The 27,646-nt window shown below is 37.3% G+C and overlaps 9 protein-coding genes and 1 non-coding gene across 10 annotated transcripts; 5 read left to right on the top strand and 5 right to left on the bottom strand.

Moving 5' to 3' along the window:
• Positions 1-1,082: 1,082 nt before the first annotated feature.
• L201_003246 (uncharacterized protein) lies at positions 1,083-6,032 on the top strand (the record flags this gene model as incomplete). The annotated part of the gene is made up of 12 exons (XM_066219002.1): positions 1,083-2,000; positions 2,088-2,209; positions 2,281-2,536; positions 2,605-2,673; positions 2,734-2,875; positions 2,934-3,452; positions 3,516-3,572; positions 3,640-4,125; positions 4,177-4,242; positions 4,305-5,117; positions 5,176-5,244; positions 5,311-6,032. The coding sequence occupies 12 exons, from the start codon at positions 1,083-1,085 to the stop codon at positions 6,030-6,032; spliced, it is 4,239 nt and encodes a 1,412-aa protein (XP_066075099.1).
• A 633-nt stretch (positions 6,033-6,665) lies between these two features.
• On the bottom strand, positions 6,666-7,556 carry L201_003245 (uncharacterized protein; the record flags this gene model as incomplete). Its single annotated transcript, XM_066219001.1, has 3 exons — positions 6,666-6,812; positions 6,912-6,973; positions 7,262-7,556. 3 exons carry the CDS (start codon positions 7,554-7,556, stop codon positions 6,666-6,668), a joined length of 504 nt encoding a protein of 167 aa, XP_066075098.1.
• Positions 7,557-8,467: 911 nt separating this feature from the next.
• On the top strand, positions 8,468-9,852 carry L201_003244 (uncharacterized protein; the record flags this gene model as incomplete). The annotated part of the gene is made up of 7 exons (XM_066219000.1): positions 8,468-8,641; positions 8,750-9,019; positions 9,110-9,196; positions 9,273-9,294; positions 9,368-9,505; positions 9,589-9,655; positions 9,729-9,852. 7 exons carry the CDS (start codon positions 8,468-8,470, stop codon positions 9,850-9,852), a joined length of 882 nt encoding a protein of 293 aa, XP_066075097.1.
• A 1,435-nt stretch (positions 9,853-11,287) lies between these two features.
• On the top strand, positions 11,288-13,429 carry L201_003243 (uncharacterized protein; the record flags this gene model as incomplete). The annotated part of the gene is made up of 9 exons (XM_066218999.1): positions 11,288-11,324; positions 11,397-11,422; positions 11,484-11,684; positions 11,750-11,808; positions 11,868-12,697; positions 12,766-12,898; positions 12,964-13,039; positions 13,118-13,349; positions 13,419-13,429. The coding sequence occupies 9 exons, from the start codon at positions 11,288-11,290 to the stop codon at positions 13,427-13,429; spliced, it is 1,605 nt and encodes a 534-aa protein (XP_066075096.1).
• Positions 13,430-13,594: 165 nt separating this feature from the next.
• L201_003242 (uncharacterized protein) lies at positions 13,595-15,103 on the bottom strand (the record flags this gene model as incomplete). The annotated part of the gene is made up of 5 exons (XM_066218998.1): positions 13,595-13,995; positions 14,076-14,224; positions 14,296-14,544; positions 14,640-14,762; positions 14,826-15,103. The coding sequence occupies 5 exons, from the start codon at positions 15,101-15,103 to the stop codon at positions 13,595-13,597; spliced, it is 1,200 nt and encodes a 399-aa protein (XP_066075095.1).
• A 586-nt stretch (positions 15,104-15,689) lies between these two features.
• Positions 15,690-17,900, bottom strand: L201_003241 (uncharacterized protein; the record flags this gene model as incomplete). Its single annotated transcript, XM_066218997.1, has 1 exon — positions 15,690-17,900. The coding sequence occupies one exon, from the start codon at positions 17,898-17,900 to the stop codon at positions 15,690-15,692; it is 2,211 nt and encodes a 736-aa protein (XP_066075094.1).
• Positions 17,901-18,278: 378 nt separating this feature from the next.
• L201_003240 (uncharacterized protein) lies at positions 18,279-20,544 on the top strand (the record flags this gene model as incomplete). The annotated part of the gene is made up of 7 exons (XM_066218996.1): positions 18,279-19,056; positions 19,134-19,210; positions 19,272-19,374; positions 19,438-19,552; positions 19,647-20,009; positions 20,138-20,289; positions 20,369-20,544. The coding sequence occupies 7 exons, from the start codon at positions 18,279-18,281 to the stop codon at positions 20,542-20,544; spliced, it is 1,764 nt and encodes a 587-aa protein (XP_066075093.1).
• A 215-nt stretch (positions 20,545-20,759) lies between these two features.
• L201_003239 lies at positions 20,760-20,875 on the bottom strand. The gene has a single exon (XR_010725550.1). It is a non-coding gene; the product is annotated as a 5S ribosomal RNA (ribosomal RNA).
• A 405-nt stretch (positions 20,876-21,280) lies between these two features.
• L201_003238 (uncharacterized protein) lies at positions 21,281-22,329 on the top strand (the record flags this gene model as incomplete). The annotated part of the gene is made up of 4 exons (XM_066218995.1): positions 21,281-21,415; positions 21,503-21,529; positions 21,609-22,090; positions 22,170-22,329. 4 exons carry the CDS (start codon positions 21,281-21,283, stop codon positions 22,327-22,329), a joined length of 804 nt encoding a protein of 267 aa, XP_066075092.1.
• A 286-nt stretch (positions 22,330-22,615) lies between these two features.
• Positions 22,616-27,065, bottom strand: L201_003237 (uncharacterized protein; the record flags this gene model as incomplete). Its single annotated transcript, XM_066218994.1, has 6 exons — positions 22,616-23,063; positions 23,177-24,245; positions 24,310-25,699; positions 25,760-25,905; positions 25,975-26,344; positions 26,421-27,065. 6 exons carry the CDS (start codon positions 27,063-27,065, stop codon positions 22,616-22,618), a joined length of 4,068 nt encoding a protein of 1,355 aa, XP_066075091.1.
• Between the last annotated feature and the right edge of the window lie 581 nt (positions 27,066-27,646).

Raw genomic sequence — 27,646 nt, 5'->3', positions numbered from 1 at the left:
TTAGTGAAAAGTCGTGTTTTTGGTCCAATTAGGTCAGGGTCAGGGTCGAAATAACTGTCGGAAACGCGGTGATCAATGCGCTATTAGAGTTGGGTTCGGACGTGATAATGATGAGATGGCTTGAATAGTTGGTGAAGGGTGAACATGAGATGACATCAAAAGCTGAATATGCAGAATTGTATAGCTATAATTCGACAATCTCGATTACAATATCAAGATAATAAGATCAATGAATGTTACAACTTCCAAAGGCTATGTCTACTTGACATCCGAGACTGAATAATGTATCATAAAAACATGTTACATCCCTTGTTACCAATTTCTACTGGATATTGAACTATCAAACATGAAAATAAACACAAACAACAAACAATGAATAAAACATACATATATTGTACAAATCCGTAAGTACGCGTCTTACAGAATAGAAAGGGCGAGACTGATTTTTATTGATCGAATAGCATCAAAAATATCCTCCCTTTGGTTGTCAAGTTGATCGATAATCTACTTCATCAACCACTCATACAAATATTTACATACGCGATGTTTATCATTCAACGTTTTAACATCTACTACCCTTTATTGGCTAACGCTTTGATCAATGTAAACAAGTCTGACTATATTCAAAAGCAATGCTCATATCTCTGAAATGTATACAGTATTTACACTGACATTGACCAGGTGTCCCCCTCCCCCTTCTCATCTATCTAAACATTACTTTCTCTTCATTCGTTTCTTCTTCTCTTCGTCATCAACGATAACGACCTACTAACGTTTCTTTGTTCTTGTTAACTTTGTTTCTTCTTAAACGGTCGGTTCATCTCTTCAACGACGGTAACGTGATCTTAACGTCTTTTACGCTCTTTTAACGATCTCAAATTATTACATTCAGATGATATAAACTTCAATCAACAAATCAATAAACCACAAAAAACTATTCATACTATTCTTGCATTGCTTAAACCTTTATCTCAATCCAATTGAACAAAGTACTTATCTTCCTCTTTGCCTTTTGGGATCAACGTTACTCTTCTCTCTCCCTTTTTTCGTTGTTTACCTCTTAAATCTCAAATCCGATAAAAATGGTAAATGTACAACCAAAATTAAATAAACCAAAATCCAAGATAAGGATGAGATTAGGACTTGGTGGTTCACCAGCTATTGCTACTATTAATACGGATAATAATAAACTTCAATATGATGAAAAACATTTATCACCTAATCCTTCACCTTCACAAAACAACTTGAATGCATCAACATCAACTTGTGCCTCTGGTTCCGGTTCTGCGATATCAAGAACAGATTCAAGATCTGCATTCACATATGATTTTTCTTCTTCTACACCATCAAAATCACCTCCACATCGTACAGAATTTGATACAATTTCTTATAACACCATCTCACCTGAAAGTTTAATGTATCAAAATCAAAATCAAAATCCATCAATCTCACATGGATTAAATCATCCTCAGCAATACAATAACGATTCCTCTTCAACATTATTAAGTTCATCATCTTCCGAAGAAGGAAATGGTTCAGCGAATGGATACGAATATCATGTTTATCCAAATCAACAGCATCAACAACAACAACAAATTCATCACCATCGTGAACAATATTATCAACAACAACAACAACAACCATCTGAAGAAGGAGTAGTCGAAATTGAAGATGAAAGACATGATAATGGGGAAGAAACTTTACATCCAGCATTAAATACAATTACATCAGGTACAGATGATATTTTCAGTTTAACTGATCAACAATTATCAGATAGATTTACATTTATTTCTGAAATTGGTTTTGGTAATTGGGGTTCTGTTTGGTTATGTAAACCAAAACATTTAAGATCATCTTATCATCTTAATAATCCCCAACATCAACAAATGAATGAAAATGAAAGAGCAGTTATACGATTAGGTAAAAAATCTGTTGCGTCTGGTGGTTCAGGAGCTGCTGGTAAAGTAGCTATCAAATTAGTTCATAGATCTAGAACTGCCGTAAGTTGGTTCTTCTTCTTCTTATCAAGTGTCCTTATATCGAGTCTACATGATCATTATTAAGCTGACTTTGTAAGTATTAAACAGACTACAGCAGCTAGAGTAAGAGCTTTATGGGGTGAGATGAAAATCATTCGATCATTGAGACATGAACCTCATCCAAGTATTATTGCTTTTGAAGCTTTTGTAATTACACCAAGTTATGCACTGTAAGTATTTTTTCAACTTGGTTTGCTTCTATCAAAGCGGAAAAACAAAAATGTTGATCAATGCATTTTAGGGTAATAATGCAACATTTAGCTGAATTGATACCAGTCTGTTTATCACCTGCAAGAGCTATACCTTACTTTCGTCAATTAGCTTCTGCAGTTGGATATTTACATGAAAGAGGTATAACACATAATGATATCAAACCTGCAAATGTCTTATTAAGTCATAATGATATTCCAGTTTTGGTGGATTTTGGTTTCGCTCAACAGTGGGATGTTAATGCTAGAGGTAGTTTCTTAAGTTCAATTTCATGGGGTACACCAGAGGTTAGCTTTCATATCCATGTTTTCCGAGTCGATGAGCATCAGCTAACGTAAATTGACGACTGGAATAGTACCTCGATCCTATCAGAGCAAAAGGTATGCCTCATGATGAACGTGCTTCAGATGTTTGGTCTCTTGGTGTAAGTCTCTCTCATCGTTCTAAAAGGTGGGAATCTGACTGATTAATAATCATAAATTAGATTACGATGTTTGAGATCTTGATCGGTCGAACACCTTTCGAGGCAAACGAAGATGAACAATTCCAAACTCCTGAAGAACTTGTTATTTACTACGAAAGAACCAAGAGGGGTCAATGGGTTGGTGAATGGTCAATGCCTGAGGGTAAGTTAGCTAAGAATCTCGCCTTAGTGCCAGAGGTCTAGCTAATGTCAATGTTTAGGTTTGCAAAATCTATTCCAACATATGATTAATCCTGATCCAGCTTATAGAATATCAGCTATGCAAGCCTATCATCATCCAGCTTTACAACCTTCTGCACCCAGTGTGATTATAACACCTCACTTTGTTAGAGCTGCAGCATCCTTCGATGAATTCAATGAAGAACCAATACCAAACCCACCAATCGAATATGCTGAAGCTGTGGAAGCTACCAAAGCTTCAACCGGTGCAGTTGAAAAGAAGAAGAAGAGAAAGGTAAAGAAAGATGGCCAACACCATCATCATCACCATCATCATAGTCATAAAGATAAGGATCATTCACATAAAGCCGCTACTCAAGCTTTAGGTGAATCAATCAAACAACATACATCAATCTCAAAGGCTAAAAACCCTCACAGAGATCTGGGTGACGACAAAGAGAATGTCGATCACGCCGCTGAAAGATCGATCGGTAAATTGATCATAAGAAAAAGAGAAGAAGAAATGAAAGAAAAGGATGATGAAGGTGAAGATCCTACTCGTGAGTACTGTAAACAGGTTATAAGACCGTATTGTAGCTTAAGCTAATCCATACCTAATATAGCCACTAAAGTACTTAAACCTGCTCAACCTCTTAGACTTAAAGAACTTTCTTTCATCGGTAAGCTTCTTCAATATCCACGTGCAGCTCTCAATAACGAATAAGCTGACAAAGACAAACTACTTAGCTGATAAAAAAGTCGCTCCTCGAACATCCAACTCTAATCTTACAAATTTATCTCGACCTACTTCAGCTGCCAGTCAAAACACTGCACAAGGCAATACAAATACATTATCGCATGCAGTATCAGCGTCAACTCTAAAACATAAAACATCTTCTATATCCACTCATATACCTAAATCAAAAGAAGAAGCAGTATTGCGAACCATGAAATCTTTAGAAGGTACACGTAAATTAGTACACAACTATAACAATAATGAAAAGAAAGAAAAAGTTTCTGAAGCTATTGCAGCCATTAAGAGACATGCTCCTGAACCTCGTAGACCTAAATCTTTAGATTCGGCTGTAGAATTGAATAATACTACTGCTAAATCACAAACTAGAAAAGAAGATGAAAGAAGAAGTTTAGGTATAGATAGAGCTGTTTTAGTTGATGTTCAAGAAGATGAAATCGATATCAGAGTTAAAGAAGGTAGTAAGGAGGTTGATACAAGTAAGCTGAGCTGTTAGCTTTCAAACGAACTTAGCTGACACTTCTATTCAGTTGTCCACTTTCATGATCATGAAAAAGCTCAAGCCCCTATGCGAGCTGCCGAACCAATGTCACCTCGTAAGCTAGACAATCAACTTCTATGGTTTGGAAATCAAACTAACAAAACGGTTCTTGCGTAGCTCGGGCTAAAAGATCTTCAGCTAATCAACAACCTACTCCATCACCTCAGAAAGTCCGAAAAGCTTATCGAAAACCTCATGCTGAGATGGATGCTTTACGTGGTAAAATTTTCCCTGCATCAGACGACGAATCACCTCTATCTGAACTAAGGGATAAAATCTTGGTGTCTGATCAGGAAAAACTTGTTAGATTTAGACAAATTTCACAAGGCGATCAAATGGAAGTTTTGACTTCCACTAATGAAGATAAGGACCAAACATCAAGATCAAATGAATTGATTACTGCCGGTCCTTCTAGATCTTCTTCAAGAAATGGTGAAGTAAGAAATTCAATTGATTCATATAATTCAACAGGTACAGGATTAACACATAGAAAATCAATTGAAGCTTTGGAAATGGACGGTAGATTAGATAAAATGTCAAATTGGATTAAATCAGTTGAAAATATAATTGAAGATGCAAGAAAAGCAATTTCAGAAGGTAGAGAATTACCACCTTTACCAATTTTATCTTTACCTATAAAAGAATTATCTTCTTCTACTGCCAATGAAGGTATTGAAGTCAATAAGAAATTCGGTTTAACACCAGATAAAGCAATTCCATCACATTTGAGAACCTCTTCAACTCAAGTCGAACCTTCAACTCCACCTAAATGGGCAACAAACGATTCATCATCTTCATCAATGATCAATAACACTTTTAAAGCCACAGTAACAACAGAAACCAAAATCAAAGAAGCAGAAGAAAAAGTTAAAATGGCAAATAAATGGTTAGAAGAACAAGGTAGAAAAGGTAAAAAAGAGAGACCAACTGGTAAGTAATCAGCTACTTGACGAGTCGTGATTGCAGCTGATCAAATATTGCAAAATAGTCTTACATGTACTCAAACTATTTGGGTCAGAAAAAGAAAGACCATTATCTGGATCTAGATCAAATACTCGTATGTTTAGCTACTACACCGTCTGATCAGAGATAACAAGTTAGCTGATGATATAACAAATCACAGCTGATATTGCTCAACTCGTACCTCTTAAACCTCCAGCTGCATCATCCTCACACGCATTGAAGGGTGCACCTTCAACACCAGCATTACGATCATCAACTACAAGAGGATTAACTAGAGTTCCTATGAGAAAATCGGAATCTAATTTAAGAAACTTTAATACTATGCCAACTATTCCTTCACCTTCATTCGTTGCTGGACCAGAATATGACCCACTAACAATGTTAGATCAAGATCAAGACGAACAAGCAATTTCTCCTTCATCACCTAGAAGAGTGATGTTTGAAAATCTATTATCTACTGAACCAGGTGTTATAAGACATGGTGAAGGTTGGGGTAGTTTATCAAGTGGAAAAGGATTTATGATGGCTCCACAACCTAATATCACTTCAGGTGTAAAACCATCTTCCTCAATGGCTTCTTTACGTGATAGAGCAAGAGCTTTATTAGGTGATTCTTCCTCTGGTAATGGTAATGAAAATAGAAATTCTAAAGGTGATTTAAAAACAAATGGTTATAATGGACATAAATTAGAAAAAAGATCATCAAAATTATCATTACATTTAGATAAAGAAATTCCAACAGTTAGACCAAATACTCCAGGTGCATCAAGTGTTTTCACACTTAAGACTCCTCAAGAGAATAATAAGAAAAATTGGTTAAAATCTTTAAAAGGTGCTATGGGTATGGGTAAAAAAATGGACAAAGTCGAAGAGAACCTGTAGAAGTTTGTTCTTTCTTGATTACTGTCATTCTTTCGTTTCTGCTTTTGTTTTTAGTTTCTATTATTTCCTACTGAATCTATTTCTACTTTGGTTGGACTTTCGGTTTTTTTCTATCTTTCCTTTTTTTTTACCCTTCTCTTGGCTGTAGTATAGATCAATCTTAAGTATAAGAGTAACTCTACGTACACTCGTTTTCTCATATCTCTTTCTCGTAAATTTTCGCTCTTATCCATATCTCTTTTTTTCGTTAGCTTTGATTTCATTCATTATACAGTATACCCATTCAATAAAACTTATATATACCCCTTTGCTCTTGAAACGAATTAGCTTAACGTCACTCTTTATTTCCATAATGCCTATTAATGCCGGACATGAGCATGCACGAATTATACATATCTTACATTATACAATCATGATTGCACTTTTTGCCCGATTGCAAGAATGCTTGACATAAGATAGGGTTACGATACATTATTTCTTTTGGGGTATAAATGATAAATGCTAGGTATGATGAGTTATTGATCGATATTTTAATTATGTGTCGTAATTTCCTTCCAAGCTCTAACATTACGATTAAGATTTCAACTCTTTCATCCTATTTTTTGAGCTCAGGATATCTTTAAGAGGTATGTTTTAAGATGGTTTACCATCGTTTTCCACGAATTCACTTGAATTACCAAGTTGATTTTGACGATGACGTTGATCAATACCCATCATAGCTCTTTCACTAGGTGATAAAGTGAAAAATGATTGTTTTAATGATATATATTGTCTGCGTACCTAAATAGCACAATATCACATTAAATCAACATAAGATAGATATTATCATTATGAGAAGAAGGTTGAAAAAGTGATAAAAACTGTCACAGCATTACTTACTGGTGAAAATACATGTTCTCGTTCACCGAAATCTGCAAATAATGCCATGTAAAAGCAGGCGACTAGGCAATAATAGTGAAACAGGTCAGCTTATTTTTCTGAATTTTTCTCAAGATAAAGCCATTCTCATATAGGACAGTTTCAATCCCTGTGATCATTTCCATTTTGAAGGGGGTACTTCAACTGATTGTGCACGATCTTGTAATTCGGTATTTGAAGGTCTCTGAGTTTGACCATTTCTACCTGGGTAGGTTATCTATGCAATCATCTATTCCCTTCTTTCTTTAGATTCCATTTACCAAAAAGAGCCCAAACATGTATTATTTCAAAGAACAAAAAGAAAAACTCACATCCACCTAAGACCCAACCTCCAACACCTAACAATTTATTCGCACGAGTAGGCAATACATTTTCATTCGCAACTCTTGCAAAATACTTTTCAGCTTGTGATCTAGTTCTAGGTTCAGATAATTGATCTGGTGTAGGTCCAGTATATACTTTTTCAGGTGATTTTTTGTAGGGTAAACCGAATTTTGATGGAATCATTGATGGTCCATTCGGTTGTTGTGATGAGGTTGAGGTTGAGGGTGAAGATGAAGATGAAGATGAAGATGAGGGAGGATAAGGTGGGGGCGGGTTTGACATCGTCACTGAAGTTGTGAACGTTGATGAATTACAAATTTCTAGATACGGTTGGGATATTCTCAAGGTAATCTCGTTGCCTTGGTATTCGATAATACTTATGACTAGACTACAACACATTGAGGTCTGCTTTCAACAATCTCGAGCCTTTACTTCACTTTCACCTACATTTCCAGCTGTAGCTCTCGTTAAGATTATTGACAATCTTCGAAGGAAATTTTGGTTCCGCTACTAGTCGGACATCGCCGCTGGTATTTCCGCCGTTCGTATATATATGCCGAACAGAAGAAGCAGGTTAGTTGTAAGCTGAGGAGAAGACATATGTATCTTGAAAGTATCGCACAACTGTCTTTCACCAGATATCACATTCCATGAGATCAGTCACTATTGCATGTTGGGAGAAAGCAATGACCGCTTGTTCAAAAAACCACTCGCCCCCAGTGTTAACATCAACGGTCATGCGTTAGAGAGGATAGGTGAATCACGGAAGAAAGGTGAATAACGATTTCTAACTGAATTGACCAATCCGATATACCCCTACCTGCACATCAAAAATCAACCTATATATCCTCAACCTCATCACCTTGAAGGAGAAGGATCCCCGTCATCACCTGTGTATCATGTATATCACCGTGCCAACATGAGCAAAATTGCTGTTCGGATTGAAAATTCTGACGATTCATTTCGATGAGTGATTTGAATACCCGTTAATATTGTTGGATGAATCTCAAAAACGAATACTCTAGTATCTGAATCGTCTCAATCTTCTCGAGCAATAACCAATCCACGTAGTACCAGATAAACCCAATCCAGACTCATTTTCTCCCATCTTTCTGATATTCTGAATCCTCGATATTCACCTCTAAAGTAAAACTACACGCTTACTGTATCCTTTCAAGCACTTCCTATCAACAATGTACTATACTCTATCGGTAGTCTCGCTTTCGTTCTTCCTAGCCATATATCTGATCGGCTCAGCTTTAGCTCAAGATCACTTCGCTGGATGCTATCAACAAGGGCCTGATTCAGGTGAAGATGATACATACTTCTACTTTGATGATAACATCTCAGATCCAGATGTTTGCGCTGTGAGTTAATCTATCTTTGCCTTGTCCAGTAAAACCTTCTTCGATGATCAAGCGATCGGCCCTAATGAATATCTTGGCTGATATTACAATGATGGAATAACATATCAGACAATGTGTTCAGACTGGAACTACGCATGGGTAGGCTACGGTTACCTGTGTTACTGTTCAAGTGGTTTTGTTTCACCAAACAGAATGATTAATGGTCAAGAAGACACATGTGCATCAAGTGGTTCAACAGAAGCTAGGGTGGTTTCAACCACATTCACTTTTCTAGATTGTGGGTCTGGTAGAACAACAGCAAGTAAATTTGACATTGATGGGCCTAAGAATTGCTTCGAAAGTTGCAAAAACAGCTTGTATGCTGGATTTAATTATGACGTGAGTTCGAAATCACTGTCGCCATCCTCTCTCCGAAGACCCAAAGATTACTACAGAAAATTGCACATACTAACCGTTCATATATAATAGGAGAATAGCTCAACAGGTTATTCTTGCACTTGCCTTGATTCTTTGAATGGAGAATCTCACAACGATTGTGGACCAGCTGCTACCTTCGTATGCACCAGTCGTCAACCTTTGATCATACCAAGTCCTTCCAACTCACGCTGACCTACCTGATTATTCTCAATAGTACTACTCTCACTTGCCTGCAGGTTCGTATAGAAATTATACAATTATACCGTCAAAAGCTTTCATTGAGCTAATAACCTTTCAACCCCAATCCAGCTGCCGCATCTGGTCTATCACGTCGAAATGCTCGTTTGGCGGATTTGCAATATAACAAGAAACTAAGCGAACGGACGTGTCCGTGGGGATTAACGGCTTGTCTTATACCTGGCTTGGAGAATAGTGACGCTTTGGGAGGTGAGTCTTGTCAATCGATCTTTCCGATCCTTATATACTGAACGATGTTTCCAATTTGTTATAGTGTGTTGACACACGAACAGAGCTCGAATCATGTGGTGGATGTATTCATGGTGCTTATGGCAATGAGACCGCGAGCATAGGTGACAGGTAAGTTTGACCAATATAACACTTGTTCAATTGACCTTCGTAAAGCTAATTGTGCGATGATCATCAACAAAAGCTGTCTCAAGGATGGTGTTAAACTTGGTGCGGCAACTTGTGTAGAAGGTAGATGTATAGCTTATGGATGTGAGGCAGGGTTTACCTTGATTGACGGTGAATGCGTTGCAGGATCCTGGTCTTAGTAGCTAGACTTCAGTATAGGCGGTAAGAGTTTCCGATGTTACAAACGTAGATTTTAGGCATCATGGATATACCCCCTTCAAGTCGATTATACAGTTATTTGTTCATGCATTTAGATCAACTGGAGGCGATGATGTATGCTTATACTGTTAGAGGGCGGATTGTAGATACCGCATACTCTCTTACCGCGGCCGACAGCTTCTTAGTGCATGAATAAGGTACATTTGATCAAAATACATGTTACTATAGGTAGGTATGCGAAAAGACTAACTGGTGCTGTGAATTGTGCATGTCGAAGTAGACCGCCGGTCCGAATTCGACAAGATTTTCCTTTACCCTGCACTAATGACGTTCTCATTTCTTCACTTCTCACAAAATACACTACCCACTCAGAAACCCCATCGACACCAAGGAATGTAGGTACAGACGGCCCGATTCTTCTCTGGAAAAACAGTCTAAATTCTATAGTTTAATTAATTAGTTACCCGCAATAATCCGAACGCCACAGACGTCAACAATCATTGTTACACAAAATTTCTGAAATCGTTCACGATTCTACGAAGTTTTGCTACAATAACGTTGCCAATAATGAACAAAACGCCAAGATAGCTTAACATGTCCACAGTTTATACAATTAATAGTATGTCATAAGGAAATACCTTATGAATACATGTGGGCTCTCTTATATTTGCCATTGCCCCTAATTCCGAAAGTTGCGGAGCCTATTTTACATTGATGACCCCCCGCTAAGAAAGCGCGAATGAAGACTTACTTTCAACCCCCTTGTAAACCGTCGTGCTCTTTTTTCGGGCTTTGCAAAAACCTAAGATATATGAAGATTAACAAACCTGTTTTACCCTCGATAAATGACCAAATCCTCATGTCGGATAAGAAATACCGCGCCGAAAATATAGTCAGCACGAACGACATTACTGCAGCAACAACAAAACAATGACGTCTTGTCTGGTTCATTCGGTTTGTAACTCTTCTATTATCCTCAGTTTCTCCTTGATGTCTGGAGAAGCGAGGATTCCCCACTCAGAATCTCCTACTCATCTAAGGGGCAGCAAAACGGTACCATAGGAAGATATCGTAAACTGCTTATGCATGATGTCAAGCCATATGATCAAAATGTTCTAATCTATCAAAAGCGGAATGAAAGGTAAACGAAACAGTCCGACGCCAGAGTAAGACTTGCAACCATGTCAAGACAAAGAAATTGAACCCGAAAGAGGAATGAAAACCAAGACAAAATGTCATCATCATCATCTTTAACAGCAGCAGTCAGAAGTTCCAAGTTGACTTATAATATACAGGCAGCAGTAAAGGAAGTTCAGAATTCATCATTTGTCTATTTATCTTTTATTCATCATATATCACTTCAATAACTTTGAGTTGTTTTGCCCTCATCTGAACAAACAACACATTTGATACACCATGAAGCGATCGATCGTTTTCTGTGTATTTGCTGCTTGTGAGTACGGTTGAAATGTGATTTTGATCTCGCTAATGATGTAACGCTGATCGCTTATTTTATTCATAATAGTTGGTGGATGGTTATTTGGATATGATGTGAGTTTGTCATGTAATTTGGCAGTGACTGCAGCGCTAAACTGCAGAATTCATCTCATAGATCGGTTATATCTCAGGATGTTTGATTATGCCCGAGTTCATTCATGTAATGCAAGGTCCAGATGCTACAGCTATCACATCGCAAAATCAATCAATCATAACTTCATTACTTTCAGCTGGTACATTTTTCGGTGCTATTTTCCAAGCTTTCACATCTGATAGATTAGGTAGAAAAGGTTCAATCATATTTTGGTCGATTATTGTAAGTCAATCATATCGTTGTGTACGTAACAGTAAAATCGGATATTGAGTAAATAATTTTATTAGTTCACTATTGGTGTTATCGTTCAAGTAACCACATTCTCTCTCGGTCAATTGACAGCAGGGTAAGCTAAAATACAAAATACGGCTGAAACGGAGTCTGATAAACTTTTATTTTAAATAGCCGATTTGTTGCTGGTTTAGGTGTTGGTGCATTATCAGCAATTGTACCATTATATATTGGTGAAGCTGCTCCAAAGAAATTAAGAGGATCTTTATTGGTATTATATCAAGTACAAATTATATCAGGTTTGTTCTTAGCATATATTGTCAACTTGGGTACTCACCATTTGAGTAATTCCGGATCATGGAGAATTCCAATTGCATTACAATTACTTTGGGGAATAGTTTTGATTTTTGGTTCAACATTGTTACCTGAATCACCTAGATATTTATTAGGTCAACAGAAAGAAGAACAAGCTATCAAAGCTATAGCAAGTTTAAATGATTGTAATGTAAATGATCCATTAACAACAGAGATCATGAGAGAATTGGAATTGGCAGTCAGATTGGAAAATGAAGGTGGTCAAGCAGGTTGGTTGGAATGTTTTTCAACGAGAAGTCGAATGTGGAAAAGAACTTTAAATGGGTGCATGGTTCAGATGTTGCAGCAACTGAACGGGCAAAACTTCTACTATTACTACGGTCCCGTCTTCTTTGAGGCTGCCGGAACAGGATTAGATGCATACTCTATTCAAGCAATCTTAGGAGGTATATCTTTAGCAATGGTATTCCCAGCGATGTGGACAATTGAACATGTTGGAAGAAGAAAATCTTTATTGATCGGTTCATTAGCTCAAGCTATTTGTGCGATTATTGCTGGTCTAGTAGGTCACTTCTATACAGATACGGATGGTGTATCACCACAAACGAAACAATTAGGTGGTAATGTAATGGTTGCGTTTGCCGTTTTCCACGTTTCCTTCTACAGTTTGTTCTGGGGTCCAACACCTTGTAAGTCATTATTCGACCTTCTTTGAATTGTACAATAATGAGTAGTGCTAACGCTCGGTCATTCCTAGGGGTACTTATGGGTGAAACTTTCCCATTGAGAGTTAGATCTAAATGTATCGCACTTGCAGCCGCTACAAATTGGTTATGGAATTTCCTTTTATCTTACTTTTCGCCTTTGATCACTGACGACATTGGACCTTTGTAAGTGCACATTTCAGATGTCCTCCAGACTCAAAGACAAAGTGCTAATCTAGTCTGAAATGTAGGATCTTACTCGTCTTCTGCGGAGCTTTAGTTTTCGCATTCTTCTATACATTCTTCATGATTCCCGAAACTCGAGGTGTAAGTGGCAGATATCGTATCAGGAGTATAAAGACTTATTCGACTAATTGTCTGTCCAAACTTTCCACACAATTATAGATATCCCTCGAAGAAGTAGACGAGTTGTACAGAACCAAAGTTCCAGCATGGAGATCAAATTCATGGGTGCCTTCAGCACATCACAATGGAGCGATCGATAAGGCTGAAGGTAACGAAGATTACAATAGAAGACAAAGTCAAGCTACTTATGTCGGTAATCCACAAGATGTAGAAAAGAAGGGAAATCAACAGACACATGTTGAAAATGCTGTTCCTGCAGAAAACGCAAACAGTAAGTGGATTTATAACGAGTTTCGAACAGGAAGATCATACTCTGACGTTTCCTTCTATTGTTTGATAGCCACTGTATAATAGAGCATCAGACATCATCTATATAGCTATTAGTAAACACAATGATATATATAATATGCATCCAATATCCTCAATGTAGAAGCATTCAATGATGTCTGACCAGTCTTGTGGTCAAATTTTCTCCCTCAATATCAGCCAGATAATCAGAATCTACGAAAGAATTGACTAGATGGTTCCATCATCAGTCATTAAACCGACAACTAATCGTTCCAGAGGTCTAACCTCTTCCGAGAGTTTTCTCGTCATATTCTGTTGATCCAAAGCTGCTGATTTTATCGAGTTACTTACTAAACTCGATATTACAGGGGATACCATACCACTAGGGAGAGGATCATCCAAATCAGTAGAAAGACGTGTATTATCACGATAAAAAGGTAATGTTGTTATACTTCCTGATCTTGACCTTGGGAGTGAATCACTACTAGTTCTGAAGAATGATTTTAAACCTGAACTTGAGCCTGGTCTAGATGATCCTGGTCTCGACCTCGATCGAGAATTAGAGTGTCGTTTGATACTATCCGTCACAGATGATTGCCTACCTCTGCCTGAACCTTTCCTTTCGTTGACTATTGTTCAATCGCATCAGCCAGATCAGCCAAGTCAAGCAAGGTATATCCTAATTAAATATAGGATTATGGTAACTCACCGATTTGGTCATGCGATCTGAATTCAAAGTTTTGTAGCAAATCACTTCCATGCTTTTGATTATAATACTTTTGAACCTTACTTCTGATTTCTCCTAACTTTGTTCCAATTTCATTCATCTGGGCACTACGACTGCCATGTACTATTTGACTATTTGAAGAAGTGGATTTGATCAAAGCGATCAGCTGAGCTCCCAATCACACACAGGCATTTCAACCCACTTTGCAAAATCAGTCCTTGAGATATCTTTCCTACTCGTATAGTCTCTAGCTACTGTGAAAGTCGTATCAGACTTCGGACCAAACGTGTCGCATTTGGGTATATAGAAATATTTCCTATATTTTCTTTTCGCATTCGGGCTTTCTGCACCTTCTGGTTGTAATTCATGATACCATCCCCATTCATAAGGGTTTATACAACGCTGCGATCCCTGCAAGGAGCATCTTTTGGCTCCTGCGCAAAGCTTCATTCTGTAATTCAAAGGTTTAACGATCAATAATCAGGACATAATTCACCTGGCGAGATGGATGACCATGGTATGAGTATCCTGGTGATTGTAACTCACATCGTTTGTTCTTCTTCCGTCAGTCCACATTTGTGCATTTGACCTTCCAGATCGTTTTCGTGTACCTCACATCTGGCCATCAATTCTTCGTCTATTCTTTGATTTATCTTCTCATTTAGTTCCCTACTCTCTATATATATAAGCTGAACGTTAGGGCTAAAGAAAGTAAGTCTCGATGCGACTTACGCTTCATCCAAATTCCAGAAATCAACGTTAATACCATATCGATTGATTACAGGTGTCAAAGAGTCTCGTTCGGATTCACTATTACTTGGTGAACTATCAAAATCCGGAAACGCATTTGACTCCAGCGATTGCTTTGAATGAGGTGTGCTGGAGGATTTTGGCGTCGTTGGAGAGTTCAAAGCTGAAGAATTTAAAGCGCTATAGGTGGTAATAAGTGAGTTGATCTTTATTGCGCAGGGACGCTTTTGACTTTTGCTTGGAGCCGAATTATCTGACATTTTGAGCTTGTTATTACCAGACGATCTGGAAGCTATGATAGGAGAAGAATGGTATTTTTAGTATCGAAAGGTATATTTGTGTATTGAAAATATAAGTCAAATAGATTGATATTTTCCGTCAAGATATATTGATACTTAAGACAGTTGTTTACGCCTTGCGCTACCTAAAGTTGAAGGATATGAGTGTAAAAAGGTCGAGCGGTAATCGAAATATCATATGAAGACTAATTGCATGAACAGCCATGTTAATAAGCGAGTTCGATATCGGTGTGTCGATATCTAGATAAGTCAGTATGAATGGAAAGCCGTTCGTCTTTTGTATTAAGTACATCCTTCCTTTCTAACTCTCACACGGCGTGTGAACCGATAGGTATTTAAGCCATTCCTGGTAGAGCGGAATAATTATCACTTGCAATATCTAACTAGGAATTAAAAATATTGAGTGGAATGCATTTGGGTTATATTACAACAAAGACGGCGTGCGTCTAACTTATGTCAATACAACATGTATAAAAAGGCAGAAACATACAATTTTCTATGATACAATCGAACTTAAGGTGTGTTCCTCTATATGCCTGAGTAGGAATCAATGTTTTCTTGTGGATTCATTTCCCTCGCCGAAGTATCCATTATCAGGTATCATTTTGTCATGCAAATTGTCCATTATTTCATCCAAAATCTGTCTATCCGTTTTATGATAATCAACTGGATTGGAGGTTTGTTGATTATTTCCCAGCTTGTGTCGTCCAAGATGAACAATTAACCGTTCCAACAGTATCGTTAAAGCTGGCAAAACTTTCTCTGGTGGAGTTGATCTTGATTTTTCAGGTTTGGCGTTTGTTTCATCTTGCAAGTCGTTCGGGAAAGATACGATTGGTGATGCCAAGGGTGTTGTAGTTGTAGAATCGATACTTTGGCCATTTACTGGAATTTGCATCTCAGGGATGGCATAATTTGTTGTTTCATTACGATGTAATCTAGCTATAGGTTTTGACAATGGTAACCAAATAACCTCATTTTCATGCTTTTTGTCATATTCATTTCCTTGGTTGCTTATCATTTCTTCTTTCCTTATCTGATGTATAGCTTCAGTTATAAGATCCCACTGATGTACATTTAATCGCATTCTAATCATTTTCTTCCTGCTTCCCATTTTATATGTATTGTCCCTTCTTCTATTTGATACATTTATACCTAATTTCTTTTGTTCTTCCATAGGTAATTTTGAGATAATTGACATCAATGTTGAAGATATTATATCTATCGTATATCTATCAGGCAGAATTTGATGATCTTTTACTCGATTCAAGATGAACAAAGTCATAGGTAAGTCTCCCACAAGTAAAGTACATTTCAGAGCCGTGTTGAGAAGTAAGATATTCATCAAATCGGATTTTGAAAATCTTTCTGATTGCATGAATAGCCGTTTTACTGAATCCAGTATTGAAGGGAAACCATCCTTTTCTTTTATGGATTGACTATTTTTCTCGTTATGGATATTATATGTAAAGTGAAATTGAAATAAAGCAAACCAAGAATCTGAGTTCGGTAGGTTGATTCTTGATATTCCCTGCTGGTCTCCTTCACCATCAGTCGATAGGAATTGGGATTGTGAATCGATCAATCGCCAGACATTTTTCGCACTTTGATAATTTCCAGCTAATGTTTCAGCTTTCATCCAACTATTCAAAAACATCGAATTTGGGTTTTCCATATTTTCAGTATCATTCAATTCCCTATCTTGGTTGATCATTTGGATCAACTTATTAGCTAAATCTGATGGAAAAGATGAGTTTCTTTTACTGATATCGCTCGACCTTCTCCAAGTATTCAACACTGTTGTGTATATTTTACATATTGATTGTTTATCTTTTTCATTCCATTTAATCGATTGAACTGAGTCAGTAAGACTTGTGGATTCTCGAGAAAGGGTGGAGTTGTTCGTTGTTGGGTATGCAAATTGCTTGGTATCGACACTCTGTAAGGTTGTATTGAATTCGTCGAGAATAGTCAGGGCACCTTTGAAATCTAAATTTTCGTAGAAAGATAAGAGAAGTAGATCCCAAATTTCCAATGGCCAATGGTCTTTATTTCTTCCTACAGTCTGTTCAGGAGAATCTCTAGCCAAATTTGGGTTTTCTAAAGATAAACACTCATTGATCATCTTCTCAATCACTTCTGGACCAGGATTAAGATCCTTTATGACTATTCTCAACACCAGGTCTAATAATGGTATATCCAATTTCTGAGGTAATAACGGTAGAACTCGACTTATAATTTGTTTTCTAATCATACCATCTTTTGATTTTAAAGTAGATTGCAATATTAAAGTTAAAGTCGATATTGATATGGGAACTTTTTCTTTTAAAGATCTATCTAATAACGTTTTAACACCGGTAAGACCATAAGGATGGTTCGACCTGAGAAATTCGGCAACCAATCTTGAATACGTTATTTGACGTCTAAGTATTGATTTTTCATCTGAAACCGTATGGTCAAAAGCCTCTGAAGAGAGGAAATCATGTGCTGCTTGTATATGAGATTTGGTTGCCGTACGAAAGATATAGGAAGCTGATATTGGTATATTATCCGATAAAGGTCTTGGTACTCGATGGGCCTCGGTTTCTCCTGTCCTTTGATTTGATATCAATGCTTCCTGGCAATTTTTGGCTTGTTGGCCCGCTTTTGTACCCTTGGACTGTTCAAGCTGTGAAGAAAGTGTGACTACCGGATTGAAGTTGGGCTGAAGATAAGATGCGATTTGCGATATCACCGATGGAGGTAGTCGTACCCTCATCGTACTCATAATAAATCGAAGTCCAGTCAGCGGAGATGGTGTTCGCTTGAATGGTAGTTGACCATCCCGCTCATGGATTAGCCTTTAGACAGATGTCCTGTTGCTATCAGAAAGCGAAAAAGAGAGACATGAGCAGCTGAACTTTGCAATAAGATCACCAAGCATGCATGCAATGGATCAGTTCTATCTATATATCTGCCGAAGATGTACCGATCACGTGACTTGGAGCCAAATAACGTAAAATATAATAATTCTTATATCAATAACAACAAAATATTTTCCACTACGGACTATGATACTACTGAGATAAAACCTTCATCTCTCTCCTTGTGTCTGTACACAGCAAGTCTTGAAACTACCGAAAATCCTCACGAAAAGATGGAGGGTATGTTCCTCGGGCTAAATGCCGGTCCACAACGTCCTGAAGGATCTGCTTCACCTGAACCAGAACGAGAACATACACATAAAAAGAAAAGATCACGTGAAGAGAAAGAAGCCAGGAGAGAAGCCAAGAGGATAAAAAGAGAGAGTGGGATCTCTCAAACGACGTCAAAAGATCCACATCTGGTAGATAGCAGTGGAGACGATATAGATGGCGCTGTAAATGAGAAGAAAAGGACTAAAGAAGAGAAATTGAAAAGAAAAGCTGAAAAAGCTGAGCGGAAAGCTAGAAAATCAAGTGACCACAACAACAATGATGAACACGAAAATGGAGATGAGGAACAAAAAAATCCAAAAACCAAGATACCAGTCACAGTATCATCCAAAGTAATTATAACACCTATAAACAATATTAAATCTTCACCTTCTTCTCAAGTTAGCAAAAGAGAACGATCACAGACTACACCTTTAGTTTCAATCTCTCAAATTGGTGAATCATCTACACCTACCAAAAAACCATCTATACTTACAGCTAAAGCAGTTAGATCTCCTATCTCGGCGAAAAAAGCTTCATCGTCTTCTTCCACTAAAAAACAAGTTTCGACGCCCGAAGCTAAAATCAAGAGACCCAGGAACAAACAAAAAGATTCTGATGGAGGTGGAGTAGACGATTTAACCTTAAAAGCTAGATTAACAGATCAAAATGCTGTATATGAATATTTAGCAAATAACTGGGTATCGGATAATGAGATCAGGAGGTTAGAAAGAGTAGGAAGTAAGTTCATAATCTGAATTGGCCTTTGGTAAGCTCATACGAATCCTCCGCTAATATACACCGTTAATCTATAACAGTCCTTCAGTATAAAAAAGGTAAATTGTCAGAAGATGAGAAAATTGCAATTAGAGGTGTTTTAGACGCATATAAAAAGGTTAGTCAAGCTGAATGAATTACGATTGAAAGACCACTGAAATGATGTGGTATATACCTAGACTCGTCGTTTGAACGATGACCAGCTGGTAGAAGCTGTCATGGCTGGTGCTACTACGTTTCACGAAGGCAGAGACGCATGGCAGTCGTTCTGGCTTGAGATAGGTGAGCTTATTAATGCACCTCTGCGTACGATCAAAGCTGATTTATAATCATTCTCTACTTTAGCGGCAGCTTGTCCAGGTCGACCGGTGAGATACATGCAAAAAGCCGTTCAGCGGATGTATGATCCTAATGGACATAAAGGTCATTTCACTCCGGAAGAAGATGCAATGTTGATTCGGTAAGTGACGCTATGCGCCGTGATTGCTGTACATGTCTTCAAGTCACCAGTAAGGGTGTCCTCACTGACATTAAATTCTCATCGCTGGATATAGAGCATACGAATTGCATCCTAATCAATGGGGTAAAATAGCAGAAATAGTTGAAAGAACATACCATGATTGTCGTGATAGATATACAAAAGAATTACAATTTAAAGAAACAAAACAATCAGGTGAATGGTCAAAAGAAGAAATCAAGAAATTAACCGAATGTATTGCAAAAATGAATAGATCTTTAGGTAGAGAAAATCAATTCGAAAATGAAAATATACCTTGGAATTTAGTTGTAAAAGAGATGGGTAATACAAGAACTGTAGTTCAATGTAGAAAAAAATGGTCAGATGAAATTTATCCAAAAATAAAATGGGGTTGGGAAAAGGGTCACGATAGGGAAAATGATTTTAATTTGATTTTAAGGTATGTACGAAGGTTCTTACTTTTCTTAATATCACTGTCTATCGTCTTCTTCATCAGGTTCCGCGCAATGAGCAGCTTCTTAAGGTGAATTTATCATGCTGACATATGTATGGTTCCTTCCATGCTAGGCTTGAACTTCTCAAATATCCATCAGAAAAACATATAAATTGGAAGGAAGTCCGTGATGAGACATTAGAACATATGACCTCGCATCAAATGAGACAAATGTATTATCGACTGAAAAACAAGGTTCCTGATGCAGATAACCTCAAATTTTCAGGTAAGCAGAATAATCATATTTAAATGGAATCGCGGACATTGTAACCATACTTATATTTTGACTAATTCCTTTTTCATAGACTTGGTGAAGAAATTATCCGAAGCAGCAGCCTCCCTCAAACATATCAATAGACCTACACATCCACATAGTAAAGGTCATATAGATTCTTCCGATGAGGAAGATGAACTAGAAGATGAAGAAGGATCAAATGAAAAGACAACGGAAATACATGAGGAGACTGAAGCCTCCGATTAATTAGATAAATGAGAGGAGTATCCGGTTTGGCGAGTCGATGATATGAAGGGAAGAGGAAGAAACAAAACCTATAGTGAGGTATGACGAATTTTGATGAAAATAATGTACATACATGAAATCACTTTATAATGCGTCTTGTTGTCTTAATTTCTGGACAAAATCCCTTTGATATTTCTCCACGACGGATTAGAGAGATATAGGAAACCTCGGCAAAAAACTACAGCACTCGAGATTCCCAACTGGTCCCCCAAATTGGTACTCATCGAGCGATATCTAGCTTAGCTAACCCAGATCAAACGGGATGGGGCGTTTTCTAGATTCTATGGCCGTAGATGGAAGTCTCTACAAGTTACCGCAATATAATCCAATATTTCGCATGAGTTTGAATTGTACGCACATCAGATAGAGCTTGAAATTGGAATCTATTCCACAAAAACAAATCTTTGTTATCTTATCAATTTTGACTACTGTTCCGCTGGAAAGGAGAAGAACCGATCGTTGCTATGACGACATTTGCCTGTGTCGGTGACTGACTACTCTGTTCAGTTATGACCAGTGTACTTGATATATTTCTTCATATATATGTAGATATGTATAAAACTCCTATATATGAACTATCCGTACAGCATACTGATCAAGAAAAACTGATTACCTGGCCAACCTTACTTACAAACACTTCCAACTTTTTACAGACAAAGCCTTGTCAGACTCATCATCGACCAGCGTAACCTTCGAAATGACGCGTTCTATCTGCTTTGATGCCCTCGGGACATGTTTCACACTTAAAGATATCATTTCAGCTGTAGAAGGGAAATACGGTGATGAGTTGGCTAAAAAAGGTTTCGGTAGTAAAGGATTTGTATTAGATTGGGTTAGTTTTAGCTAGCCTGAATAATATACTTCATCTTCTTTTCTCAAGCTAAAAGATTTACAAAGCTGATTATATTGTGATGTGTAGTTTCATTCAGCTCAGAGGGATTATACTGTAAGTGAATCTTTCTCCCTTGAATTGATGGAGATGAAATACTGAATTTAAGACTGAAATAACATATTCAATTTGGTAGTATCTATCACTTATATCACCACCACCTCCACCAATAGCATCAATACTAAAAACTACATTCCCATTAACTTTATCTTCAGCTTTATCAGTAGTGATCCCATCAGACTCAAAAAAAATAGAAGGGATAACTTCTTTGTTAAATTCTTTGCCAGCTGCACCAACATTAAAAGAAACATTCGAATTTTTATCTTCGACTTCAAAGTTAGCTATAATTACAAATGGATCAAAATCAACTACAGAAAAATATGCTTCAATAGCTGGAATAGATAAATATGTTGAAAAAGTTATAAGTTGTGATGATGTAGGATTATCAAAACCGCATAAAGAAGTTTATCAAACTGCTAATCAACTTTGCGAAGAATTTGAATATCAAGATCAAGATCAAGATCAGCAATCAATAGATAAAAATCATAATAATAATAATCATGAAAGATGGTTCGTAGCTGCTCATTTATGGGATTTAGTAGCTGCTAAAAAAGCTGGGTAAGTTTCAATTGAGATTTATTTATGGCGTAATTACATATACTGATCATATCTTGACACATCTTTCTATAATTAACAGATTCAAAACCGGTTTAGTACTTTCAGACCTCCCTGATGAATTAGTTGATCAAGATGAAAAAGATGAAAATCTCAAGAAATGGTATGAAGTTTATGGTGGAAGACCTGATATAGTCGGAAAAACATTATTAGAAGTTGCTAAAGCAATAGTCAAGAACTAGAGCTATGGAGAGGGATTGCGGAGCTCACTAGGATACTCTCACTTCTATTGCAAAGGCCAATAACAATTGTGTTATGTATGTCATTATGGTATATTTTTGGCAAGATAGCGTGTTTCGCAAAGAGCGATAGTTCTATTCGCTAAGGTAGGAATATATATTGCATTATTCTATTGCGCATACAAAATTTTAGATATAAGATGTAAAAAGATTAATTATTAAGAGATTATCGTCTGGCATTCATCATCACCTGTTATCGACCAGACCATATACAAACCTGTGTTGATGATTATTCTATAGGATTTTTCTTTAACCTATAGTATAATAAAGTATCAGGACCAGAACCATAATAAGCTTTCAACGTTGCTAAAGTGATATTTGGATTAACTAATTCATTACCACATGTTAATTCAATTACATCTTCAGGTTTTATTGCTTCACCACCATTATTACCATTACTTGAAGTAGTATTAGTAGTAGTAGTGGCTCCGAAGCTTGAATTTGTCATTGTTGTGTTTAATGATCTTCTAGGTGATTGTGTTTGGGTTTGTGATTGTCCTGAAATTGAATTTCTTGAGTTTGAATTTGAATTTATAGATCCAGGTACAGAAACTAAAGATTGGTTTGGTAAATTTGTTGATATAGATGGGTTATTTAGATTAATTTTCAACTTATCAACAATGAAAGCAGATATCTTCTTAGCTCTTAATGCTCTTGAAGCTGAAAGTCTTGCATGACTATAATAGAAACGAATATAGAAACGAATACCAGTTAGCTTTTATTGATTGCGAATAGATGCTTAATTTTCCAAGACGATTATATATATCTGTTATAGGACGCAGAAACTCACGCTTCAGGTAATTCACTCAAACCGGATCCAGGTTCAGGTTCAAGTATAAAAGTTAATTTAACTTGAGGTTTTTCTCTTATATTTGATGCGAATAAATAATCTAATAACCATAATGGTGAATTCAATTCTAAATCTTCCATATCTCTTTCAGTTGATGAAACTTGTGATCTATAAGTAACTACCCATGCACCAGCATCTTTAGATTCTTCAGATATCAGTAGTGCTGTAGATTCAGGTAAATTGATATTAGGAGCTTCAAGTGGTCCAGGTGGTGAAAATCTATGTGATCTAACTGTATCTAAAATTTGTAATTGTTCAGCTTCTCTTTCAGACATTTTAGGTTTTCCATCATCTTCTTCTGGTTCAATAGGTTTTTCAACAACTGGTGTCATTGGAGTTTCAGCTTGTTTCTTCCTACCTAATCCTTTCATTTTACCCATAAATCCACTTTTTTTACCGGTATCCGCACTTGTACCACCTGGTGTTGCAGGTGGGATTGAAGCCCCAGTGGATTCTCTTGAAGGTGAAACATCGGGTTTCCTACCTTTTGTTGAAAAATAGTCTCTGCTATTGGAACCTCGTTCAACAGATGGTGATAAAGTTGTAGGTTGATAACTTGATGATATACTTGGCGATTGAGGTTGATTTTGTTGGATTTTTAAAGCTTGGAAATTTTGGAAGAAATCATTTGATTCAGGTGCACTTCTTGATAATTGTTCATCAAATACTTCAGGTAAAACTGCTGGTCTAGATGCAGGTGAAACTAATCCAGGTATATTCAGAGAAGGTGGTTTGGGATTAGAGAATGATCCTGTCATAGCTCTTTTTCTATGTGGATGTGGTATATCATTTCCAGTTGATCGTTCTATAGAAATACCATACAATTGTTGTGTTGATCCTGATTGTTGTTGCTGTTGTTGGAGAATGGAAGGTGATTTTGGTATACTACTGGGCAAACTAGAATTTATTGTACTTGGTGTAGCATTTACAGCTAAATCCATTACTTCACGTTCTTCAGCTTTAATTAAACCTCTAAACAAATTCGCTAGTGCCCATTTTCCCAAATTGACTATAGTTGTACAAAATATTAGTAATCCAGCTACACGTCATATACCAGTGAAAGCTTAACTCACTTCTGATATCCTCTTTATGACTGTCAAAACCTTCCAAGCCCAATTCATCTGCATATACTTCTGCGTCAAATACTCTGCCTTCTTCAAGATGAACAACTAAACTACCAATTTTCGTATCTACCTGACACCAAGTGATAATCATAGTTTCACCTTCGACTCTTTCTTTAACCATTTCTAAAACTTCTTGTGAATGTTTCCTTACAGCTTTTTCAGCTTTTCCAGCACCACCTCGATCAAGATGTAATGCTTCAGCAACTTCTGTTGAACTAAATTTACCTACACAAACACCTTTAATTATGTTCCATGCTGCAACTTCACCTTCTGTATCAACAGTTAAAACATGTTGTCTGTCGTTCAAAATGATTGATCTAACTAATCCACTTCGACCAGCTATTATTTCATCAGGTTCATTCCTTAATGGTTTAGCTTCTGAAGCTACTTCTCTATCTTCAAATTCCATTCTAGCAGTAGGTTGTTCACGATCAACTTGGAATGAAATCCTTCTAGGTGAATCATCATTTTCAGCCCTTAGATGTCCAGCTGATTCCCGATAAGTATCTTCTTGAGGACGATGTTGCGAAAATCCGAATGAATAAGGGGAATCAGGTACACCTAAACATACAAGGGATTGGTAAGGTATTCCATTAATACCATATTTGTTACGATCATCTTGTGAGACTACTGAATTGGCGATAGATGCCCCGCTCAAAGTGCTTAAACGTTGTTGTGATGTACTACCTGTCAGACGATCTCTGACGGTGGAAGGAAGAGCAGAAGCTGGCGATTCGGTTTGACCATTGGGGAAAGTTGGACTAGCTGGACCATTTCGAGGTGAGGCTGTAGGAGCAAATGAAATTGAACGCAAATCTTCATGACCTGTCCCATTGATACCTTCTGTACCATTCGTTTGTGCGAAAGGAGTTCCTAAACCTTGAGGTACAGTTATGGAAACTTCTGTTGGTGGACTTCTTTCAGTTTGTATATTGTAAGATAAACCATCGAATTCTTTATTCAACCTATCTACTCTTCTACCGACATCTTTCCATCTTTTGATTTCTGCACTTCCAGTTGCTGTCCAGACATATTCATCGTCCATTGCAGTTATACATCTAATACCTTCGTCACCAGATTTTGATTCATATGTACCATCTCGTTGATTTTCACCTTCACGAGCAAGTACTACACATTCTCCATCTGAGATATCTGTACATTGTTCTAAATCAGTTACACATAAATATCCATCACGGGAACCAGAATAAAATCGCTCGAGATTAGGATGGTTAGAGTGTAATGCCCAAACAGATGAATCGTGATGATTGAATGTGTGTAAACATCGATGAGCAGCAAGCGACCAAAGTTTAATGGTTGTATCGGAAGACCCAGTGAGCATCTGTCGAAGCAAGTAGTCAGTATGGATGTATCTGAATGAAGTAAGTTCGGGTATGCTTACATGTCGACCATCTTCACTAAAGATGATACTTCTAACGCAATCCGTATGACCGATAAGTTTTCCTATACTCGAATCACCTGCTCTAGGATCCCAAAGTCTCACGACTCTTTCTGGTGTACCTGCAGCCAAAACTTGACCAGCATGATCTAGAACAGTACAATCAACTCGTCAACACGGATACTCCTCATAACGATCGAGAAAAAAGGAAAACTCACCAACGCCTAGAGCGTAGACACTACCTCTTTCACCTTCTAAGCCGACACCACCAAAGTCGTCTACTTTAGTTAAATCGATATTGAAGACGGGTTCATGCACTTGAGATTTTATATCCCAAATACTTAAATGTCTATCTAATGCACCTGAAAATAACAGACCAGGGTATTTTGCCCATGCTAAAGCTCTAACATAATCTCTATGACTTCCAACTAAAGATGGTGGTTCATCTATTGTAGAATGTGGATTCCACGCTCTGATCGTTCGATCTGATGAAGCTGTTATAACAGTTTGATTTAAATTACATAATAGCATTGCATTAACCCAATCTGTATGTGTTTGAGCAGATTGTCTAAATGATGTTGGTGGTGGCTACAGAGTAATTTACGGGAAATATCAGCTAAGTGAATGCATATAGAGAGCATAAAATACAGCTAGTTTAGCTTACCTTTGAATTTGATAATTGATCATGATCAACTTCCCATCTATCTTCATAAGGAATTTCACCTTTTTTCTGATGTTGTTGTGGATAAACATCATTTTCATCTTCACTACTTAATCTATTTGTACTATCATCGGCACCACCACCACCTTCTTCATCTTCAAATTCTTCATCATCAAAAAATTCAGCACCATCACCGATTCTTTCCCATTTTACTCTTTGTCCCCTACCAGGTAATATTTCATATCTACCACCTTTACGTTTTTGATGAGGTACATTTAATTCCCATGATGCAACTAAACCATCTCTACCACCTGTATATAATATACCACCAGGTGAATCATGTTCAGATAATAATGTTGATGTATCTAATGCTAATGATGTTATACCTAAACAATGTCTTGCATGTGTTGGTGTGGTCGAAGCTGGTTTTCCATTGTTAATAGTAGAAGCGGACGGTTGCAAGAATGGATTTCTAGATCCAAGTGCCGATGTAGCTCCAGGTGTACTTGCTGCTGATCCATCTGTTTTAGGTATAAAAAAAGGTGATGGATGTCCTTGTCTTTGTTGACCTAATGGTGGAAGTGATAATAATGGTGGTGGTTGATCAGGTGAAGGTAAGATGTAAGATACCCTTCGTGAGGTCACCATTTCGCTTGATATCACTTGTCGCTATTCCTCAGACAATCAAGCTCAGATATTCTGAAAGTGGGTTTTGAGTACTCAGACTACAAGTTGAAGGGAATGAAGTGATATGCTACAATAATGCTTAATACAAGATGGGCAAATGTTAGCTATCTATTGGCGATAAATGCAGTGATACAAGAAGGTTAATTTGCAGCAATAAGCAGTATGCAGCAGTATGTAATTGTCAGCGTGACCTTGAAAGTGATAACCCTGAGATGTAATGTCATGAATGTCATGAATGTCATAAATATCCATCTCGGCGCGGGGCCGAAGTGTCTCATCAGGGGGAAATAGAGGTCCGAGCGTCCCGGGACTACGGGATATAACAAAGACTGTGGACTGTGTATAGTTAGGCACATGTCATACGCAACATCTAACCGAGACCTCCTGCCTACTGTGGGGTACTCTACATAACAAGTAATGTATGAGCAATGAGGAAAAGACTTGATAATATCGATACATAAGTCATGTATAACATGACACAGATTTTCAAATGATACACATAAAGATATTTGATCAATAGATAGATTACTAAAAGATATTCA

The sequence above is a fragment of the Kwoniella dendrophila genome, chromosome 4 (assembly GCF_036810415.1).
Source record: "Kwoniella dendrophila CBS 6074 chromosome 4, complete sequence".
In the NCBI taxonomy this organism is placed as follows: domain Eukaryota; kingdom Fungi; phylum Basidiomycota; class Tremellomycetes; order Tremellales; family Cryptococcaceae; genus Kwoniella; species Kwoniella dendrophila.
This window is presented reverse-complemented; position numbering and strand designations above follow the sequence as displayed.